Genomic DNA, 22,167 nt, shown 5'->3' on the forward strand with positions numbered 1-22,167 from the left:
GGAGGGGAGAGGGGAGAGAAAAAAGAGAAGAGAAGAGAAGAGAAGAGAAGAGAAAAGAAGAGAAAAGAAGAGAAAAGAGAAGAGAGAAGAGAAGAGAGAAGAGAAGAGAAGAGAAAAGGAAGAGAAAAGGAAGAGGAGAGGAGAGGAGAGAAAAAAGAAACAAACTGGTTTAGTCTCCCTGAAAAGACAGGAGCTTTCAGACAGAAAGCACTGGGTGTTCTTTGCCTCTCCTACACTCTCCCAGTCTCCAATTCTGCACCGAGACACCCAGTGAATATTTACAGACAGGCTCTTCAGAAGACAAATATGTATATAGTCCACCTTTTCCTCTTCAACTTTCCCCTCTCTCTCACTTACAGCTTATCTTGCCTGTCCCTTTCTCACTCTGGCCTCCTCTGGAATGGGGAGAGAACAGGAGTAAGGAGAAGATGTGGTCCATAATCCATCAGTCAAATACATATGCATAGACAATATACAGAGGCCACAAAGAAAGCAAGGATCCTCACAGCCTTGTGCAGAAAGCCAGACAGGAAAAACAGGGGCCAAACAGCTTGTGTAAGAAAGGGGGGGGGAAGGTCCCAGAGGAGTCCCCTCACCCCAAAAGAAGCTTGCACAGGACTTCCAGAAGACTATAGAGGTTGCCAGGGAAAGATACAGGCTATTTATAAAGAGCTAGGGGGACACAGCAATGGTTTTGGTCAAAAACTCAGGCATGTCACCATAAAATAAGTTTATACCCTCCAAATAGTTGTCTTTATTTGTAGATTATAAGCTCAATATACTAGTATACCATTATGCACATTACAAAACATTTTAAAATATAGAAATTAAGGATGCAATTTAAAATATTATGGATGAAATTAGGGGATATTTGGACTTTGCTTCAAAATATTCTCCAGTTATTTTGGCACAGGCAGAGATAAAAGTGGCCTGACCAGGAGCTGCTGTTTAAGCTGGTGTAAACCAGTGAAGGGTACATGAGTATTGTTATACTATTTTTTTTCCCCTCCAAATCTTTGTAATGAAAAATTTTAAAGTCAATATTGATGGGACATCTGGGTGGCTCATTTGGTTAAGCGTTCGACTTCGGCTTGGGTCATGATCTCACGGTTCAGGAGTTCAAGCTCTGTGTGGGGCTCCTCACTGACCGTGCAGAGCCTGCTTGGGATTCTGTGTCTGCCGGTCTCTCTCCCTGCTTGCTCTCTCTCTCTCAAAATAAATAAATGTTAAAAAGAAAAGTAAACATTGACTATTATCGACAGGGTTAATATTTTCTCCTTAAACCCCAAAGGATGGTTTTGCACCATATCCCTAGGTCTGTGCACCCCACTTCAGTAAACCCCGGAACAAAGGACTGACCACACTGAAATCTGCAGGTTCTAAAGATTTGATTTTTATTTCATTCAGGCTTCAGGAGCTGTTCACTGCCTTCTAGGTTCCGTGCCCTGGCACTAAAAAGATCGTCCCATACTTCTGCTTACTGACTACTGCTACATTGGACCTTGTGCTAGACACTTATCTTTTAAAATCTATTCCCCTTCATTAACACTGTCAAGCCCGAAAGACCCTAACGTTCAGAGCAATTTTAACAATATGCGGGAAGTTAACAGTTAATAACTTAGCTGTGTCAAAATTGTTGCCTCTGTTGTCCCTTCCTATTTTGAATTTCAGTATTCTTACACCCGGTCCAAGGAGTTCCAAAGTAAGTCCCACTGCACATAATACCCAACTTCCAGAGTTCTTCCAGGTTCCTGTCTGCTCATCCACTTAAGCTCAAGGAAGGAACTCCTCAAGCAGCAACCAGAAATAGCACCAGGTTACAAAGTGTGAAACCATCTCCTTCCCCTCCCCCAGACACCTCCAGACTCCAGCAGGACTGGCAGAAAAAACAGAAGCACAGGCGCCAATGCCAACTAAGACAGGTATTAGTGGAGAGGAAGTGGAGGGAGTATGAAGCACAACAGGGAGAGTCCACCAGAAGTCATTCAACATGCTTTTCTTTGGCTCACTCTTACCAAGTTCAACTGAGAGTTATCCATCAATGGGCAATTTTCTTCTGCTCCAAATACTTTATTTCAGAAGAGAGCAAGGCAGCAATTTTTCCCACTAGGACTTACATTGTATACAGGGTACAGAATAAAATCACATTTTTTTGCAAATATGGGGGAGGGGGAATCACCCCTAACACATTCGATATTGCTTCAGTACACAAATTATCCTAAAACATGCCATTCCTAGTATGCTAGATCTGATTTAGGAGAAAATACAAACCTTACCTAAACCCAACTGCAAATCAGCATGCACTTACGACAGAGCCACCAAGATGTTGGTGTGCATAACCACAAAAGCCCCACAGTGATGGCCATGGAGAGAAGACTTGAGGCCATGTGAAGAAGTACAAGAGTCACAGCCACATCCCTACCAAGGGCTTGAAGATATACTATTTTGTCCAGTGCCACCAAAGAGGATTAGAAATGTTCAATGAACTACTGATTTGGTCAGACTTTGGGTTTGAGGCTGCTGCTGCTTCCAGGATTGACCTCTCTGTGTTCCCAGTTCACTGAAAACACGGAGGAAGGAGTAACCAACTTCCAGGACAGACCTCCCCACATGGGCTTGGGCAGCCCTCCTTACCCTCCCATAATGCCCTGCTCTGGGTTCTACCACCACACCACCCACTGCATTCTACTGCTGCTTGCCAGCCCCCTGGGTTATACCTCTTTTTGTACCTGTTTCCATCAAAAGTTCAGAGCTTAAGGCCACAGACCAGGCTTTATTCACCTTGTATTCAGGCCAAATCTAACCAAAGCCCTTGGCCACAAAGAAGCACCCCCTGCCCAACCCTTGCTGAATGTATGCAAAATGAACAATGAACTTCCAAGGCTGTTCTGGTGCATACAAAGGAGGCCTCCCCTCTCACTTTCAGCAGCAGCCACTCATTTACAACTTTGCTCTAGATTTGCAGCCAGCACCTCATCCCAGTTGAGCCCTTCAGTTCCTCAAGTCACATCTTTCCTGGCTGCTGCTCTTGCCTGACCTGGAGCTGAAGCTCTCGCTTGGGCTTCTGGTACTTCTTCTGCCTCTACTGGAAGGACCCTCCCCAGCCCCCTTCCAGGCCCCAAACAGCAGCTGTCTGACCAACCTGCTGGTGTGTCTGCCAAGTTCACAGTGACTATGCCCAGCCCGGCAGAGCTGTGTTAGAGCTAACATCAAGGCGGGCACACTGGCCATGTGCCAGGCCCTTGCTGTTAAAGAGCCTGTATTGTCATATAATGTTAAATGGGCCTTATAAGTGCTTGGTGAAATGGCTGCCAGACCCAGATATGCCTTCTAACAGGCAGACATGGTTATTTAAGCCATTTTACCTGTGCAATCTTCCCTCCTCTTCCAGATTATAAACTTGAGGGGCTATGCTGGAATACCTCCTTGTAAATCCCCTCAACACCTAGCAAAGGGTTCTGTGCACAGTAAGCTTTTCAATTACTATTTTTCCATTTAAGAACCACCATATCTACCAACATTTCCCCAGCCATAGCTTCACATTAACAAGTGCCTTCACATATACTATTTTCATCAAGTCCACAGAGCCAACCTCCAGGAAGAACCAGCACCCTCCAACTTGCAAATAAAGATCACTCAACCTGTAAGTGGCAGGGCTGGAACCCAGGTCTCCAAACACTCAATGTCAAAGTTCTTTCCACTCCACAAGGCTGCTTGATATTAAATAAATAAACAAACAAACCAAAACCAAAACAAACCAAAAAATAAACTTCTTGCACAAATGAAATAGGCAGAAACAAGTCTTCTGGCCACAGCTACTCTCTGCTCCCCACCTCTCAATGTTGTTGAAGGTTTCACTCTACCAGACCCCTGAGGAGACCATGATTAGATTTTTGACTTTTACGCATGAAGTAGGAGGTCGGCTGCCAGGTGGGGGAGGGGAGGGGATGGGGGAGGGGGGCAATATTCAGTGGCAGCTTTCCCAGGGCACTGGCAAAATTCATTGGTGCAAATCATTTAAAGATTTTTTTTTAAATTTTGTTACTAAAAACAAAGGACAAAAAAGAAAAAAAAACTACGAGGAGGCAGCCTCCATGAGAAAACCTTTGCAAGAAAATCTTTAGGAGAGCTTTTCACACCGTCTTGATTTCCAAGCACAGAAAACAAAACCTGTGCATGGGAAACGACAGTGCTGCAGGAAGGCCTGGTTTTTGTTTTTGTGAAATTAGCCCTTGCAACCTTCTGTGTGCCGCATGTGCTGCCATTTGAAATGCTGCAACAGGCAAATTGTCTTTGGAGAATTTCTGCAGCAGAAAGGATTTAGAAGTCTGAAAATGGGCTTTTTACGTATATACTGACGTACACAAACTTTCTCATCAATAAGGTGCTCTCCTGAAAGCAGTGCTCTGCACAGAGCTCAAAATGCCAAGGTCAAATGAAGAGTCCATCCTTAACAGAGGGGGAATCTTTTTTTTTCCTCTCAAAGAGACAGAACCTTTCCCTCAACCCCCTCACATCTGCATATGGAAGTCTGACCTTGCTCACCCTAACACCCACAAGGCTACCTACATCTGAATGGCAGGATAACTCTACAGCTATAAAATCCAATATTCCATAAGGGAGGACTATATAATCTGCACTTTAAATAACTAAACCCACATCATTTCAGACCCATTGAACAAATCCCAGAGGTTTGCAGAGGAAAATAGGAGACTCGAAAGCTTTGTACTAAGGGCCAAAAATCTAGCCTGCCTTAGATTTTATTTTACAAGTATCCCCACCCCCCAAAAGCTGGCAGTGTAACAAAATTAAGAAGAGACTCTTTCCCCAATTTTCCCAGATGGAGGCAAGTGGCAGATCAATGTACAGCTCAAGGAGAGGAATTTAAATACAGTATGTGCTTCTCCTTTCAAAAAAGGAGAGAAGCCACTTCACATTTTGCCAGACAAAACCCTGTCCCCAGGAGGCCAGTTTCCACAATGAGATTGCAAAGGTGCTAGAAAGAGGCCAGTTGGGAGGAGATACAGGGCCATTTGGGCACAAGCCCCCCACAGATCAGAGCTTTTTTTCCAAAGTGTCTCCTTTTCAACAGGGAAGCCTTTTAAAAACTACATTTGCTTTGGATCCCTACCTGAATGACAATGTGTTGGGATCCGATTTCACCTTTTGTCAAGGATCGGGTGAGAAACAGTAAAACTGCTGTCAGCATCTTAGAAAAAGCCAAGTCCTTAGCTTATATGGGGAAGGGGGTGGGGAAGAAACTTAAGATCTCTAGCCCAGCCCTTGTGATGGGGTGAAGGTGATAAATGCCTACTAATCTTACCAACACAGCCCAAAACTGCAACATCTTAAATGTCTCTATGCAAAAACACAATAGTTTGTGCTCTGAATTGAAACATTCACCACTGGTGGGGGGGGGGATCCTAGTTCCTTCCTAACATTTTAGTTCCATTTCCTCTAAAAGTCACTTCACTTCTAAGAACTCTGTCAACAACCATCAGAAATAAGAAAACGCATGCGGAAAAAGTATAACGGAATCTGAACCTGAAAGATCTGCACAGAAAGGACAACTAAATGATGTATCTTAAAAGCTTGTCTATTGTTAAGCAAATGAGGAAATATCCGACTCTATTGCACTTCATGGCCGGGTGTCTGCAAATAAATACAGAATTACCTTTCAAGCAAACCACCCACTTCTCAATCTCATCTAAAAAACCAAACCAAAACAACAAAATCCCAGCGTCTTTCCACTACAGTGTTAAAGGTCTGCGGGAGTGGCTGTAGGAAAACTATCATCCAGGGTGAAGACTTGGGGTTGGAAGGAGGCGTGGTAGGGCAGAAGATTTTCGGGAGGGGGTGGGGTGGGCGAGACGTCGGTAACCTGAATCCCAAAGTGACTCAAAACACCTCCCCACGGTGGGAAGTGGAAGGGTGGTCACAGTAGAATAGAAATCAGAAACCTATTCCAAGATCACATTCCTGGAAACTTCGCTCTTTCGAAAACCACATTTATCACCATTATTGCTAGAATGCATAAGGGAATGAGGTTATTTTACGGAAGAATGTTATAGCAAAGGTTTCAGACTCTTAATGTCACCTCAACCTCTCCTAACTGACTGGGCCTTTCTGACCAAGAAGATAAAATAATGGCAGGGTAGAATCTCCAGGTGGTTGCTGTTTAGCAATTTTTACTACTGTTATCAGGAACACCTTCGGGATTCCTTATACGCCGCCGGCAATCCTTCCATAAGCCCCTTCCTCCACTGAGGAGGACCAACACGGTAAACAATCTAGAGAAATGGGAACCTTATTCACGGTTTCCCCGTTTTTCTCCCCTAAAAAGGCATACACAAAACAAAAATACAGTGGACGGTGCGCTAAAGGACAACAGCAACAGCGGAAAGCAATAAAAAAGTCCCCCACGCCGGACCAGAGTCGGGAATCTACAAGGCCAGCCCCTCCCCCAGTGCACCCTGGCGGGGAAAGGGAGCGCAGAGTCCACTCCTCCCGCCCCTCTCCGCCGGGACCCAGGTGGCCCAGGAGCAGCTGGGCACGCTGTGGTGGTGCCTTCCTTTCCGGCGCCCATCCGTGCGCCTCGGTCTGGGGGACACAGGAAGGTGGTCAAGGGGGTGGGGTAGGGGAGGAAAATCGTCCGAGCCAGGCGGGGCCGTCTGCCCCGGGATGGGTACACAAAGAGCAAAGGGGAGTTTGCAGGGGTGGCGGGGTGAAAACAAGACTGCGGGGGAAACTACGTGCAAATTAGGAAAGGAGATTCGAGGGAACCGCAGATTCCTTGCTAAGATAAAGGAGCTGCGGGGGGGGGGGGTAAAGGGGGGTAAAGAGGGTTCCGCGCAAGGGGCAGGAGCCTCTGCGGAGGAGAAAGGGAGAGTACCTGTGTGCATGGAAGAGTTGGTGTGTAGTCGGAGAGGGAGGGGGTCTGTGCAGAGGGCAGAGCTGTCTCGAGGAAAAGGGGCTCCGTATATGCCAGAGAGGTCTGCCTGGCCAGTGGGACCTGTACTGGGGAACGGGACCGGGCTCTGCGCATAGGAGAGGGGCAGGATGCCTGGCAAGTTCGGGGGGGGGGGCGCAAAAGGGGCCACTTACCTGCATGGTGACGACCCCCAGTTCCTCGGCCGCCAGCCTCCGCATCTGGCTCGCCAGCACTTGCGCTTCGTCCAGGATGGAGAAGTCGGCGTCGGCCACGGCGCCCAGCAGCCAGCACGCGCCCAGGCAGAGCAGCCAGAGGGGCGGCCGCCGCGCCCCGGCCCCGGCCGGGCCGGACGAGTCCCGGCAGCGGCGGGCCAGGGCGGCCGCCCCCGCCGTCTCCTCCTCCTCCTGCTCGCGGGCCATGCTGCCTCCCCCCACTCCCCGCCGACGGGCTCAAGGCGCCGAGAAGCGGGGAGGGAGCAACGGGAGGTGCGCCCAGGGCCCGCTCGGCGCACCCCGCAAAACTTTCTTGCCCTTCTTCAGGCGCCTCTGCGCGCCGCGGCGGCGGCGGCGACTCCCAAACTTAGGGGGCGCCCGGCTACAGCGCGGGAGCGCGGGCGGCCACCATCGCCGGGCTCCGGCGGCGGGCGGGAGAGGAAGCCGCCCGTTCGCTCCCAGGGACCCCGGCGCCGGCGCGGCCCCCGCGGCGCGGCGGGCGTCTCGGAGGGTGGCGGCGCTCGCACCGGGGGCGCGGGCCGCGGGGCTGACAGTCGGAGCCGCGGAGCTTTCGCTTCTCCCAAGTCGCGGCGAGGCGGAGGCGGCGAGGGCGGGCGGGCGGCGGCACCGGCAGAGGAGGAGCGGCGCCCGGCTGCGAGGCTGCAGCAGCCACCCTAACGAGGAGGGAGAGAGGAAGGTTTAAAAAAAAAAAAAAGAAAGAAAAAAAAAACGGAGGGGGGACTGAGTGAGAGAAAGAAAGAAAGCGGCGGGGGGAAAGGGAGGTGTCTGGTGCCACCACGCTGCACTCCGGCTCCGTGCACTTCCCGGCGCGGCCGCCGCCGCGGCTGCGGTGATTTATGGAAGGAGGGAGAGAGGCGGGGAAATTCCCCCAGTCGCCCCTCCTCTTTTCCCCTCGCTCCCGCCTCGGAGTCGGCCCCCCCAGGCGCTGGGGGCTGGAGAGCAGGCTCTCTTTTCGGGTTCTAACCCTGCCGGGATTGGGGTCACTAGGACCTTCTCGTGGCCGGCGACAGCGACCCACCCCAGCTCTCCCCGCCTCCAACGCGACGGACCCCGGGATCCCACCCTTTCTAGGTTCCACCCATCCAATGTCCCTTTAAGTTCTGGGAGGCAGGCTTTCTGCCTGGCAGAGTTTGGGGGAGGAGGGGACCGCCGTTTGTGCGTCCACTGCTTCTCTTCGGTGTTATTAATAACAATAGCACTCGTAGGATCAACAGGTTTCTTTCATTGAACAGCTACTGTGTGCCCAGCACTGTGCTCTGGGACTTGTGTACATTATTATCCTTTAATCCCACCACATCCCTATGAGGTACGTATCTTTATCCTAAATTTGTAGGTAACAGACTGAGGCCTAGGTAGAATAAATTTTCGAAGGTCACCCAGGGGACAAGAGGCAGATCCGGAATTTAAGGCCCTTGCTCTTAAATGTGACATAGTTCTGTCTCTGTTTGGAAATGAACCATCTGATCCCATCAAAAGCAAAACAAAACCCACAAAACTACTGAACGGGAGTTCTCTCCACACATCTGCCAAGCATGGGGAGGCAAGGTTAACCTTCCTCTTTATTCCTGGCTTAGGGTCTCTGAGAAATCACCTGCTGGAAGCACCTCGAACAAGTGGATGGCTGGGGTGGGGGAGGGGTATGGTAAGGCCGCCCTTCGTCCTTCCAAGTGTTGTGAGGTTGCTACTCTAGGTTCCTAGAGAACAGAGCCATGCCCCAGAAGGTGAAGGGCCTTGCCTAGGGGTACCTAGCAGGGGTGGTAGTAGGACTGTGACCTGTACTTAGTGCTCTCTGGACTTTATAGTAAAACCTTCTGTTGTACTTCTTTGACTACACTGTGTTAAACACGCACCTCTTATAAGCTTTCCTTGGCCCAATTCCTCCTTGTGATTATTTCTCTGTTCTGAATTTCCCGATCAGTGTTGTCTCCTATACTATATGTTTTCATTTTGTGACATTCTGCACTCTATGTCCCCTTGAGACAGGCACATCAGACTCTTGCTGCTTCATCATACCTGTGATGTTTGTTGTATGTAACTCGCACAGGCTACAATGAAGGGAAGTTTGTTGAGGGTAGAGGCCAATCCACCTCCCCATCATCCACACGTAGCTCAGTACCAAGCCCAAAGTAGGTGCTGTAAAAATGAGGCTTTAATTAACGATGGGATAAAAAAAAAAATCTACCTGTTGTCTTCCATCCCCAGAGTTGGACTGACATTTGGCAGAGAGATGATCCTATAACTTCTTTTTAATTATATATTATTTCACATGACAGTGAAACAAAACATTTTAGCCCACTTGGTAAACAGAAGAGAAAAAAACAAAAATAATGGCAGCTAGCATTATTAATGTTTTGTACTGGATTCTTCAAGATTACCGTCATCAAAGTTGTCACACATCTTTAAGCCATCCTTCTGAAACTCCTTCAAAATGGCTTTTCTTTCCTTGCCCATCCTTTGTATATTGGTATTTCCTGGGTCCTGTTTCTTGAAATTCTAATCATATGTCCCCCCCTTTTTACTCTAAGGTTCTTCTTGAGGAGTCTCATGTATACTCATGCCTTCAATTATCTCCAAGACATCAGAATTTTGCAAACTTCTAAACAAAGCTTAATCTCTTTTTTGAGCTGGATTTCCATTTTCCCAACTGTTCACTAACTTTTCTAACAGCTATACCTAACTAAAACTCATTACTGATTTCTGTCATTCTCCATCTAAATCTGCATCTGATTGCATACTTGGGTGGATGTCACCTGCTCTGTGAGTTAGGCCTCTTACTCCCTACCTCCGCTGTAGCTCCCTGCACATGTCTGCTGTCCCCCCAACCCCGCTTTCCATCTGTATTACTGCATTATGACCACAGTCTCCTCCCCAGTCTCCGTGCAGTCCTTCTTACATCCCATCATTCTGTTCTCCAGGCTGAAACCAAAGTCATCTTTCTAAAAGTCAAATCTGAACTTGTCACTGTAACCTAATCATTTCTGTTGCCCCATCACAGAGAAATAAAGTTAACGCAATAAGCATGGCTCTTTGTGCTCTGGTATGTCTTTCTATGCTTATTGAAGCCACTCTGCTCCCTTCCCCCCAACATATGCCTCACCTCTTCTAGAAAACACCTTTGCTAGCAGTCTTGAAAGACTTCCCCTTCTTTCCACCTGGCAAGCCCTTATTCAACTGAGATGTCACCTCTGTGAAGCCTTCTCTCACCCCCAACAGAATTTATTGCTCCTTCTGTCCTGCTCCAAAGCTCTCTCCTGAAATGTCCTCCCACATTTAACAAGCAGCATCGTGATTATCCATTTGAAAGTCTTGTTTTCTCCATCCTAATGTTTCTCATTAGGTCCATGGCCACCTGTAGCCTTGGGGCACTCTTAAACTGTGAATCCTGTGCTCCACCCCAGGTCTACCAATACTGAAGCAGAATTAGGGGAGGGGGCTGTGTCCTGCAGTAAGCATTTTACAGACACCCCCCCCCCACCACCACCACCAAATGAGTCTTAGGAACTGTTTGCTGTTAGACTGCAAACAGAGCTCCCCAGGATGGTAAGTTATTCATCCTGGAGCTCTAGCATTTAGCCCAGTGTCTACACCCAAGGGATGTTTTTTTAATTTTATTTATTTATTTTGAGACAGCAGGGAAGATGCAGAGAGAGGGAGAGAGAGAGAATCCCAAGCAAGCTATGCATTGTCAGTGAGGAGCCCAATGCAGGGCTCGAACTCACAAACCTTAAGATCATGACCTGATCTGAAATCAAGAATCAGAAATTTAACTGACTGAGCCACCCAGGACCCCTCCCCCCCCCCAAGAGATTCTTAACACTCAGAAAGCATCACGTGATATATTCTACGTTGCCAATGGGGAAAAGTCTCAGAGAAATAAAGTCATTTGCCTAGGGTACTACAACTTTAAATAGTGGTACCAGTATGCAAACCTGGGTCTTTAAACACCGAATAGCAAGCTCTGAGGTACTAGTCTGGTGTCAGAGAGAATTTCACACATGTACACTTGTACGTGATAAACCAGTGAAAGGTTTTTTCCTGATAAACTACTAATCCTTAATGTCCCCAGCCCATATAAGTGAAATTGCCCCACCATTGACCCCTGCACAGCATTAGTTGACTGTCTTGGGGGGGGGGGGGGGGGGGAGTAGGGGAGGGCGACTGATTGGACCAGGGTAGGTATGTGACATGAAGATAGCCAATGTATCACATGGCAAGGCATGACAAAAAGATTAGCTGGGTCAAACAAAGTTTTACTCTCAAAAATTTTAGGAAATACTAAGAGGAAAAAGCAGTTAAAACTAAAAGGACATAGGAGTCATAGAAGCCTTGAGTTCCATAATACATATTGCAGGGAAATATATAGCCATATATACATACAGAACCATGTGTGTGTGTGTGTGTGTGTGTGTGTGTGTGTGTGTGTGTGTGTGTGTGTGGAAGCGCACAACCATATAGCATGATAGCTAACAGCATGGGTCTTGGAATCAGAAAACCTGGGTTCAGATCCCAATGATAATACTTGCTAGTTTAGCTGTGTCATATCTGTAAAGCTTAACTTCTTTAAGCCTCAGTTTCTTCATTTGTACGATACAAACAATAATACCCCAAGTTTTCGTGAAAGGACACTTACCTAGCACCTAGTACTACCTACTAGTACTACCTTAGTACTTCACCCAATAAATAGTGGGTACGATTTTGCATACTGAAGCTAGGAAGGAGCAAACATCACAAATGAGTTAATGAAGCCAACCAGAGAGAAAAGAGAGTGGAGTACATAGAACACATGCCTTGTGAGAGACATCACCAAGAGCTAGAACTTTCTGGTTCCAATTCCAGTCCACATGTTCTATTAATAAGAGACTCCTTTTTCCTCCCCTTTGTCTTCTTTTTAAAATTTTATTTATTTAGTTTTGAGAGAGAGACTGAGAGAGAGTGAGCATGCCCACTCGTGCAAGCAGGGGAGGCGCAGACAGAGGGGGGGAATCCCAAGAAGGGTCTGCACTGTTGCTTTCTCCCTCTCTCTGTTCCTCCCCCACTCATGTGTGCATGTGCTCTCTTGCTCTCTCAAAATAAATAAACTTAAAGGATACACTTAAAAAAAAATCGGATGCTTAACGAGCTGAGTCACCCAGGCACTCCACCTCCCCTTTGTCTTGATGTAACTCTGAAGATCAAGTTCAATCATCTATATAGTGAAGACACTACTGACTGTGTGGCTATTTGAACTAAAAATGTGATGAAAAGAGTGGCCAGTGGGCCACAGCTGTCCCTAGAAGACCGTAGACCACCATGAAACTTGCCTGACGGTTTTACCTTCTCCCCAGAGCCCCCCTGTACTCTTTGCTTGTCACCAAGTTGGATACCTGTTCATTACCTGTTTCCTTCCCGGAAGTTCCAGCACTTAACATGTGACCTTCCAATCGCTCATTTGTAAGTCTGTATTCTTCATCTTAATGTTTCTCAAAGTGTGGTCTACAACCACCTAAAGCAGAATCATCTGTCAGGACTGTGTTGCTTCATTCACGCCACAGAGTCTAGCATGAGTCCAGACCCAGAGTAGAAACCCAAATGATGTTGAAACAAAGAATTGGGGAAAGATTTTAAGGAAAATCCATGAATCATTAACTCTCTTCAAAGAGGGGCACAAACCATTTTGTTCTTTGCTGAAAAAGAACAGACCAAGACTCCTCACCAAACTTGCTGCTCTTTCACACTTGGGGAGGTACAAAGCCACTTCAGTGATAGACCAGCTCATGGTGCTCATTGGCCAAGATTCTCACCACAGAAAAACTCCATGTCAAACTGCTTTGAGGAACTCTTGGTCACATTTCCAAAACTGTGGCATGGAGTTTCTAAGCCACCACAATTCCCCTTTGCATGCTCTAAAGTGGAAACAAAACCCAACATAGCAATAAATTCTCAACCTAATGCTGCTGGCACTCCTCCCACTCAAAACAATAATTGGCTGCAAACAGCATTGAACCTGTGAACTCAGGGGGCTCAGGAGAATAGGATAGGTAACTCCCAGGCGCAGATTCCAGCACTTGCTCATTAACGTCTACAGGACTTCAGATCTCGGCAAGTGTACTTTACTGTTAAATGAATGGGAATGGCTAATGGTCTAGGCAGAATCCTGGAATACAGAGCCTCCCTGTTTTTTTTCATATTCTTCCACTAATTTTAAAAATTGTCAGATTACCCATTCCTCTTCAAAGGAGGAGCTAGCTGGCAAAGCAGAATCACAGTAATAGATTTAAGTTTCCGAAAACCTACCCTGGGTGGGGGACTATATATGGCACAATGTATTTCTTGAACTCTTAGAATGTTTATGTTTTTTCAACTTCAGCATCAAAACAGAGAAGACAAGATTATTATTATGATTTCACACACAGGGAAACTGAGACTCAGAAAGTTTAAGTTGCCCAAGGTTATAGGCTAGTAAGCAGCAGAGCTGGGATAGAAACCCAGCTTGACACCAAATTCTTTTGCCTCTCTATCATGTGCCTTTCTCTGAATGAGAAAATAAAATAAAATAAGAAAGGAAATAATACCTGGCATTCAAAGATCCCTGCCAAGGAAACATTCTTATTCCAAAGGACAACTATTTTCTCCTATTAATTTCAGCAAACATTGATTGAGCATTTGTTAGGTCCTGGCAGTTTTACTAGGGATACAAAGATGAGTAAGATTGGCTGTCCTTTCCCCAAGTTACTGGGGAAGTCAGAGAATTTTAAGACAGATAATATCACATCCAGCAAGTGACTCAGGACCTTTCCACTTGCTGTTCCCTGTGTCTTACATGCTTTTCTTCCACATATCTGCATTTCACTGTCAAGAACTGTGAAGAGGCTGAGACTTTAACCTATTTGCAGGCCAACACCTCGGCCAACCATAATCGCAAGGATGCTGGCGGAAGACAAAAGACTTTGTTACTCAGCAACTGCCAGTAGCTGGAGGGTCAGCATTTGTGCCAGTTCTCCAAGCCTCAGTTCCCTGGAGACATGGAGAGGGCCAGGTGGTACCTGCACCCTTCAGGTGGCATTGAAGAGGAGGGACCCCAAGCTTAGATAACCCAAATCTTATTTATAAGGAAATGCAAACAGAGCTGCCCTTTGCCCCAGAGGGAGATATCTCTTAATGTATTGGACAGAAGGAAAACTTTCCCTTTGCTTCAAAGAGAGACATAATCTCTACCTGACAAAGCTGTTCACTAAACAAACATCATTGAAAATACAACAGAATAATAGGGCACTTAGTATCTTGCTCACAAAGCATGCAAAAGGCAAGAAACCCATGAAGAATTGTCTCCTCAAATCACCTTTATCTAGTCTAGATTCAAATATGAAGGGAGGCCTACCCTCACCCTTCCATTTAGGACTGTAACCCCTATATCCCTCCTTCCAGGAACTCCCTATACCTTACCTCTCTATTGCATTTACGCCCTCTAACATCATGTATGTTTGCTTACTTTCTGTGTCTACTGTCAGCTCCATGAAGGTGATGATCTTTTTTTTTTTTTTTTTTGTCAACATATCCTCAGTATCTGAAATAATAGCTGGCACATAATAAGTACTCAAGAAACAGCTACTGAATTAATAAATGGAATATGGAATACTCTAGAGAAGGAGGTTATATATCAGGTACAATGGAAAAGGCACTTAATCTAACCTGGAAGGAATTCAGAGAAGGCTCCCTACAGGAGATGTTGCCTAAGGAGTATCACCAAGGATAGGTACACGTTACTCAGGACAAAAGAAAGCATCCCTGGAAGAGAGATAACCATTTAAAAATGTACAAAGACCAGGGCGCCTGGGTGGCCAGTTGGTTAAGTGTACAACTTCGGCTCAGGTCATGATCTCACAGTTCATGGGTTTGAGCCCTACATCAGGCTCTGTGTTGACAGCTCAGAGCCTGGAGCCTGCTTTGGATTCTGTGTCTCCCTCTCTCTCTGCCCCTCCCCTGCTTGTGCTCTGTCTTTCTGTGTCTCTCAAAAATAAACAAATGTTAAAAAGATTTTTTAAAAAATGTAAAAAGACCAGGGGTGCCTGGGTGGCTCAGTCAGTTGAGCATCTGACTTTGGCTCAGGTCATCACCTGACAGTTTGTGAGTTCGAGCCCCACATCGGGCTCTGTGCTAAGAGCTCAGAGCCTGGAGCCTGCTTCAGATTCTGTTTCCTTCTCTTTGCCCCTCCCCCGCTCACACTCTGTCTCTCTCTCTCTCTAAAAAATAAGCATTAAAAAATAAATAAAATAAAAATGTACAACACCAAAACAAAATATAAGAAAAAAAGGAACATAGAAGTTGGGGGTTTCTTTTCTTTTTTTTTTTTTTTTAAGTAGGCTTCATGCCCAATGAGGAGCCCAATGCTGAGCTTAAACTCAGGATCCTGATATCAAAACCTGAGCTTAGATAAGACTCAGAGGCTTAAATGACTGAGCAACCCAGGCACCCCTAGAAGTTAGGGATTTCTATAGCATAGCAGCAAGTGGGAAGGGGCAGCAGACAACGCTGTTGGCAAAGACACAGGCCTTGATCCTTGGCCAAGGATTTGGACTTTCTCCCGTGAAGAATGAGGAATCACAAAAAATGTTTAAGTAGAGGAATCACATTTTAGGAAGATTACACTGGAGTCGTGTGGAGGATGGATTTAAAGCAGGGACACTTTACTCAGATTCATTGAACTAAGTAGCAACTGAAAAGTACCTAATATCTCTAATGAGGATGTTGAAATTTCTTAAGGAAAAGTGTGATCAAGGTTTTTAGTTTAAAAAACGAGAAGGGGTTGGGGCACCTGGGTGGCTCAGTGGGTTGAGCATCCGACTTCGGCTCAGGTCATGATCTCACAGCTCGTGAGTTCGAGCCCTGCGTCGGGCTCTGTGCTGACAGCCCAGAGCCTGGAGCCTGCTTCTGCTTCTGTGTCTCCCTCTCTCTCTGCCCCTAACCCACTCACATTCTGTCTCTGTCTCTCTCAAAAATAAATAAACATTAAAAAAAAAAAAAAAACAAGAAGGGGCACCTGGGTGACTCGGTTGGTTAAGTATCCAACTCTTGGTTTTGGCTCAGGTCATGAGCTCACGGTTTGTGAGATTAAGCCCCTCAGGCATGGAGCCTGCTTGGGATTCTCGATCCCTTTCTCTGCCCCTCTCCTGCCTGTGCACTCTCTGTCTCTCAAAATAAATAAATATTTTTTAATTTAAAAAAATTTTAAAAAGACAAAAAAATAAAGAATATCCAGAGCCTTGGAGCACCTAGGTGGCTCAGTTAAGCGTCTGACTCTTGGTTTCAGCTCAGGCCAAGATCTTGTGGTTCATGAGATTGAGCCCCACATCAGGCTCTGCACTGTCAGTGCATATCCTGCTTAGGATTCCCTCTCCCTCTCTCTCTGCCCCTCCATCACTCATGCTCTCTTTCTCTCAAAATAAATAAATAATTGGAAAAAAAAGAATATCTAGAGCTTTAACAAGATCCCTAATGGCTTTTTATAAGCATAATAGTAATAATATAAACTCAGGTAGTCTTAGAAAACAAGTAAGAGTTGATTCTTAGCCAGTCACTTTCTGTGTGCTGAAATTGGATGACTCCATGGGCATGGTGACACTTTGATTGGACATAATAAGCAATTAGTTCTTTCCATCTTACCAAAAGTCTAACATTTTTCTAAAACCTATTTAAGAGTAATAGAATTATGTATAAACCAAATCAAAATAACTATAAGGCAAGCATCTTCTATATGCAAGGGACTGTGCTGCTGCTGAGTTTATACTCTGGCTAGGGAGCCAAGACTTGGAAATATACAAAGTGAAATAACAATGAGAGATTTAAACTCCAGATCAAGGCTACAGTAGAAGAAATGAATTGCACAAACAATAGGTTGCTTAGTGAAGCAATGACTATATATGGAGATGATATTAATAGCTGAAACTCTTTGTGTGCTTACAAGGTTCTAAGCATGGTGCTGTGTTTTAAATGGAATTATCTCATTTAATCCCTAAAGCTATAAGACAAAATAACAAGAACTAACATTTGAGCTCTCACTAGGTTCCAGGCACTGTCGCCTTTTCAATGGTTTATTTTATTTCGTTCTTATACCCTATTTAGTAGGTATAATCATCCCTGTATTACAGATTAGGAAACTGAGGTTTACCAAGATTGAGTTTCTTGCCAAAGGTTTCACAAGTATTACATGATGTCGTCATTAATTAAATCCAGGCCATCAGTCCTCATTACAGTGCTCACCTGCTTTGTAATAACAGGTGAGTATTATTATCCAATCCGTTTCACAGTGGAGGAAACTAATGCTCAGAAAAGTACAGCCATGAACACATGTCTTCATGAAAGCCAAAACATGGGAACTTAACCATAAAACATCTTGAATGATCAGAAGTGTGAGTGGCAGAGATTTCATATTTTATCAACGTCATCCAGCTGACTTGCACTTGAACGACTCTATAAGCAACCTAGTGGTAAATGGGGCAAACCAGATTCTGATTTTTAAAATCTTTATCGTTCACTCACACCAGGCACTTCAGTATCTTTCAGAGAGAAGGGATGTGACGGGTATGCTTCATACCCTTATGAGTTTTTACAGCTTGGTGGCAAACACAGATACTGAACTAGCAACTGCAAGAACAAGTAACTGCAAGCGAGGAATTTTACAAAAGGCAGACCCCTTCAGATCAGTGCTCCTTTTGTACCGATGTTCTCACAAATTCTCCAGAATTTTAGGATTCCTACTGCAGTGGATGTGTGTGCTAAGCATTGTAACGTCACCCTCTAGCCCCAGGAGTCAGGAATAGGGGAAGGAAAGGAAAGTGCCTATTTGTACGTTATCCCCCCCTCAAATGCCCAAAAGGGCCCTCGCTAGCACTGTACTCAAAACTTGTAATGGAAACCTCTAAGAAAAGCTTGAAGACCTCTCTTTCACCTGCCACTGGTCACTCCAGTGTCTCCTGGTCCATGTGAGTCCACTCTTGATCCCAGATTCTCACCTTCAGTGTCTCAGGGTTTGATAAGTTGTGTTGGACCCACTACTTCAGTATGCCACCTCAGTCACATTTGGATCATTCACTCTCTGGCACTAGGGCATCTTAAAGTTGGGTATCCTTGCCCTCAGCTCACAGCATTGACCAGGCAGACCTGCTTCCTGCCTGACCTTAAGGGAGAGGATCACACATGTACACCTGTGGGTGTCAAGGTTGAAATGAGAAAATCATCCTTGAAGCCTTCTTTTAATCTAGTTAAATCATTTCCTTCCCCCAATATGTGTTTATCAATGATCCCACATGAACTTCATTCAGGATGACGTGGAAATTCTTAGCACACAAGGACTTGCATGATCAGGATCTAGACATAGCTTCCTGCTCCCCCACTCCCAACGCACACCTATACACCCGCCAAAACAAGCCACTTGTATCTGACTATAGTTCCTCACTGTTCTCCTCTTCTCGGCCTTTGCTCTTTTCATTTCATCTGCTTGGAATATCTTTCTTCACCAGTCCAACTGGCTAAGGGATTCTTATTTTTAGAAATTCAGTTGGAATCCCCTCCCCGTAGGAAACCTTTCTTGATCATTCTGTCCTCTACCCTAGGTGGAGGGAGATGTCTCTTTCCCTTGTTCCCCACCCAGCCTGTTGTAGTGATCGCCTTTGCATCACAACTGTTAGCTCTTGAAGGTCTTTCTCAGAGGGTGATCACTTACTTGAGGGTGAAAGCAACTTGCCTTTAGCCTTTTAATTTCTTATTTCTGAGCAGCAAATGGCATATAGTGGGGACTTACTAAACATTTATTGAATTAATGAATACTCGGATTAACCACTTTCTACTTTGCCTTCTTACTGATTTGGAGAATATGAAGTGTTTGCAGAAATATCACATGCTTATAGTGACCAGGCAGGTAACATAAATGCACTAACTGGCCACGTGGGACACATTTCCTATCTATAGGGACCTCTGGTGTAGGCGCATGACGTTTCTTGGAGATGAAGAAGAAACCTTGGCAAGTTATCTACTTTCTCCTTCTGACAATACATGAAGCTTTATCTTTTTCCCTATTTCTAAATAAATAGGTTTCACAACTTTCTCTGAAAGTACTGTGTCAATAAGATTAATATTACACATCAAATTTACCTTCATCCTTCCTATTGGGTTGTCTGCCAAGTTTCTCTGCCCATCACCATGAGAGCAGAAACACTATTGCTCACGTGTGCTCTCTACCATTTAGCACATGGTGGGTGTTTAATTAGTGTTAGAAGAGTAATCATTGTGTGCAGAAGGTGAAAGAAAAAGTTCTGTATATTTAGTGAAAGAGTGTGACAATTATTTTCCTTTTGAAAATACGTTCAACCTAAATGTGATTTGTTATTTATATAATCTTGTCTTTTCTATGCCACATCAGCAACAGGAAAAAAAAAAGTTTATGTGATAGTCAAAAAATTACTTAGCTCACATCTTCTCTATTTTGGTCATTCACTCATTCATTCATCCAACAAATAATCTAGGCCCATCATGTGCCAGGCGCTGTGCCTATTACTCCAATTCCACTTGAATCCGGAGAATTGTTTTTAGTTCACTCCAATTTTCTTCTGAGACATCCAAACGATAACTGTTTGCCAGAATGTGGCTCTGAGTATGGAGAACAAGCTTGTTACATAACAGTGGCTTTGGAAACATAAGATCTTGACGAAGGTCTTCCCTTACCAGGTCCCGGAGCCCTTCTTGGAGGATTCTAAGTACTAAAGCCTACCTCTTTTTGTGGGTGACAGTCTGCTGCTGGTCAGGGAAGAGCCCAAAGTCAAGTTCCAGATAGTTCTGCTGTTCTCTACTGTTTCTCATCGCTGGCTAATATCCCATTCCTGGGCCAGGTCCCATCCGCTGCTATGAACTAGAGGTGATTTACCATGAATTTAGCACCTGCTTCAACACCAGAATGGATGTTGGCTGGAAACAGCTCACCACCACACCAATGCCCTCCCACATACTCTGCTTATGGGCTCCAGTGCTGATATCTACACCCAACGGCCCTGAGCTCTCTACAGGTACCACACACTCTGCCAAGCTGTTGATGCTCGTCCTTATTCAGTCTTTCCAAAAACTTAATGAGAGATACACATTATCATCCTCACTTTATAGATGAGAAACCTAATGACAAAGCAGGACTCACACACAAACTGTGAGGGTCCAGGCACTAAAACACGTCATCACTAAACTTCCAATAATCACCCTCTGAGCAAGATGGCTCTTTCAGTCAATAACAGTCAATATGGGGCACCCGGGTGGCTCAGTCGGTTAAGCGTCTGACTTTGGCTCAGGTCATGATCTTGCAGTCCGTGAGTTCGAGCCCAGCATCGGGCTCTGTGTTGACAGCTCAGAGCCTGGAGCCTGCTTCAGATTCTGTGTCTCCCTCTCTCTCTGCCCTCCATCCCCACCCCTGCTCGTGCTTTCTCTCTCTCTCTCTCTCTCTCAAAAATAAATAAACATTAAAAAATTTTTAAAAAACAATAAGTCAATAGTAACAGTAATAGCAGACAGTAATAATAATGATTTTGTATGTGGTAGATTCCTAGCTGTCTCTATTCAAGCTCCCTTTCTTTTATAATAATAAAATCCTTAACTTTAGCCAGTACATTTTTGTACTAGCTAATAAGAAAGCATATATTTTGGGGTGCCTGGGTGGCTTAGTTGGTTAAGCATCTGACTCTTGATCTCAGCTCTGGTCTTGACTCAGGGTCATGAGTTCAAGCCCCATGTTGGGCTCCATGCTAGGCGTGAAGCCTACTAAGAAAGAAAGAAAGGAAGAAAGGAAGAAAGGAAGAAAGGAAGAAAGAAAGAAAGAAAGAAAGAAAGAAAGAAAGAAAGAAAAAATTTTTCCAGTGCTTCTTGTGATTCTCTACAGCCATGTGACTAAGTTCTGGCCAATGAGATGAAACCAAAGTGGAGCAGGAACTTTATAAAAATGCTTTGAACTTTTTTAGCAGTATCCTACATAAGAAATACACTTTATATTTTATGTTATGTTTTGCTAGGTTATATGTATATAAACATATACACGCACATATATATTTCTGAAACAAAAGTTTTATGCGAGAAATACTAACTTTTACTGTGCAGTAAACATGATGATACCATTTATTCTATTTCGTCTTTAAAGTTATCCATTGTACTGATTCTATGACCCACTAGTGAGTCATGACCCACAGTTCAAAATACATTGCTCTGCCAGACAATGTGTATGGGTTCCTCTTTCTCTTTTTGTTTGTCCATTCTACCACCTTGATGCCTGAAACACAGATGCCTCCACTTTGGACCATGAGATCAAGGCCACACACAAAGGAGTATCAAGATAAAAGATGCAGAATACTGGGTCTCTGATGTTATAAAATGTCATAACAGCCCTAAATTACCTACCTGGGCTTTTACATGAGAGAGACGCAAGCTTCTATCCTATTTAAGCCACCATTATTTTGAATCTTTTGTCCCTCATGGCCAAAACGGATCCTAACTGATTGTGGTAATGAATTGAGTGTTTGCTTTCAGACTCCTCTGTGTTTCCCTGCTTTGCTTTTTATTACAAAGGGGCTGGGTTCAGACAGTGGGGCGTGCTGGTGAGAGACAGGAGGGCAGAGAGAAAACAAGCCGGTATTTCTGCTCGGGCTCTCTGCCTTAGATGTGTCTTCTCCAGCAACAGCTGTGTCTCCTCCGTATTTCTGGTTCCTGTTGGACATGGTTTCATCTTCTGTTGGGTGACCTCAGCTCTTGGTCTCTGGTAACACTATCTTCTCCCTTTATCTCTGTGGCAGCTCCCTGCTGTGGTTGATCTCTGGATTTCCTCACCTTCCCTCTTTGGCTTTCAGCTCTTTCATTCCCCATTTAACTAAGTCTCTGCACTAAATTTCCTCTATTCTAAGTACTTGAAATAGTTGCAGTTTTCCTGGCCAGCCCTTGACTCGCACACTAATATATCACACAAAATACTTCAGGTAAAATTCCCTCACCCTGTAAGGTAGG

General features: G+C 45.1%; 2 protein-coding genes across 2 annotated transcripts in view; one reads left to right on the forward strand and one right to left on the reverse strand.

Annotated features, from left to right (window-relative positions):
* Nucleotides 1–7,844, reverse strand: part of CACHD1 (cache domain containing 1) — a 209,706-nt gene extending 201,862 nt beyond the window's left edge. The window contains exon 1 of the mRNA XM_049618530.1: nt 7,105–7,844. Within this exon, the coding sequence (XP_049474487.1) occupies nt 7,105–7,350 (246 nt within the window). The 5' untranslated portion in view covers nt 7,351–7,844. The remainder of the gene's footprint in view (nt 1–7,104) is intronic.
* Nucleotides 1–22,167, forward strand: part of JAK1 (Janus kinase 1) — a 692,496-nt gene that overhangs the window by 478,130 nt on the left and 192,199 nt on the right. The gene's annotated exons all lie outside the window — the stretch shown is intronic.

The sequence above is a fragment of the Panthera uncia genome (genome assembly GCF_023721935.1).
Source record: "Panthera uncia isolate 11264 chromosome C1 unlocalized genomic scaffold, Puncia_PCG_1.0 HiC_scaffold_4, whole genome shotgun sequence".
NCBI classification, from domain to species: domain Eukaryota; kingdom Metazoa; phylum Chordata; class Mammalia; order Carnivora; family Felidae; genus Panthera; species Panthera uncia.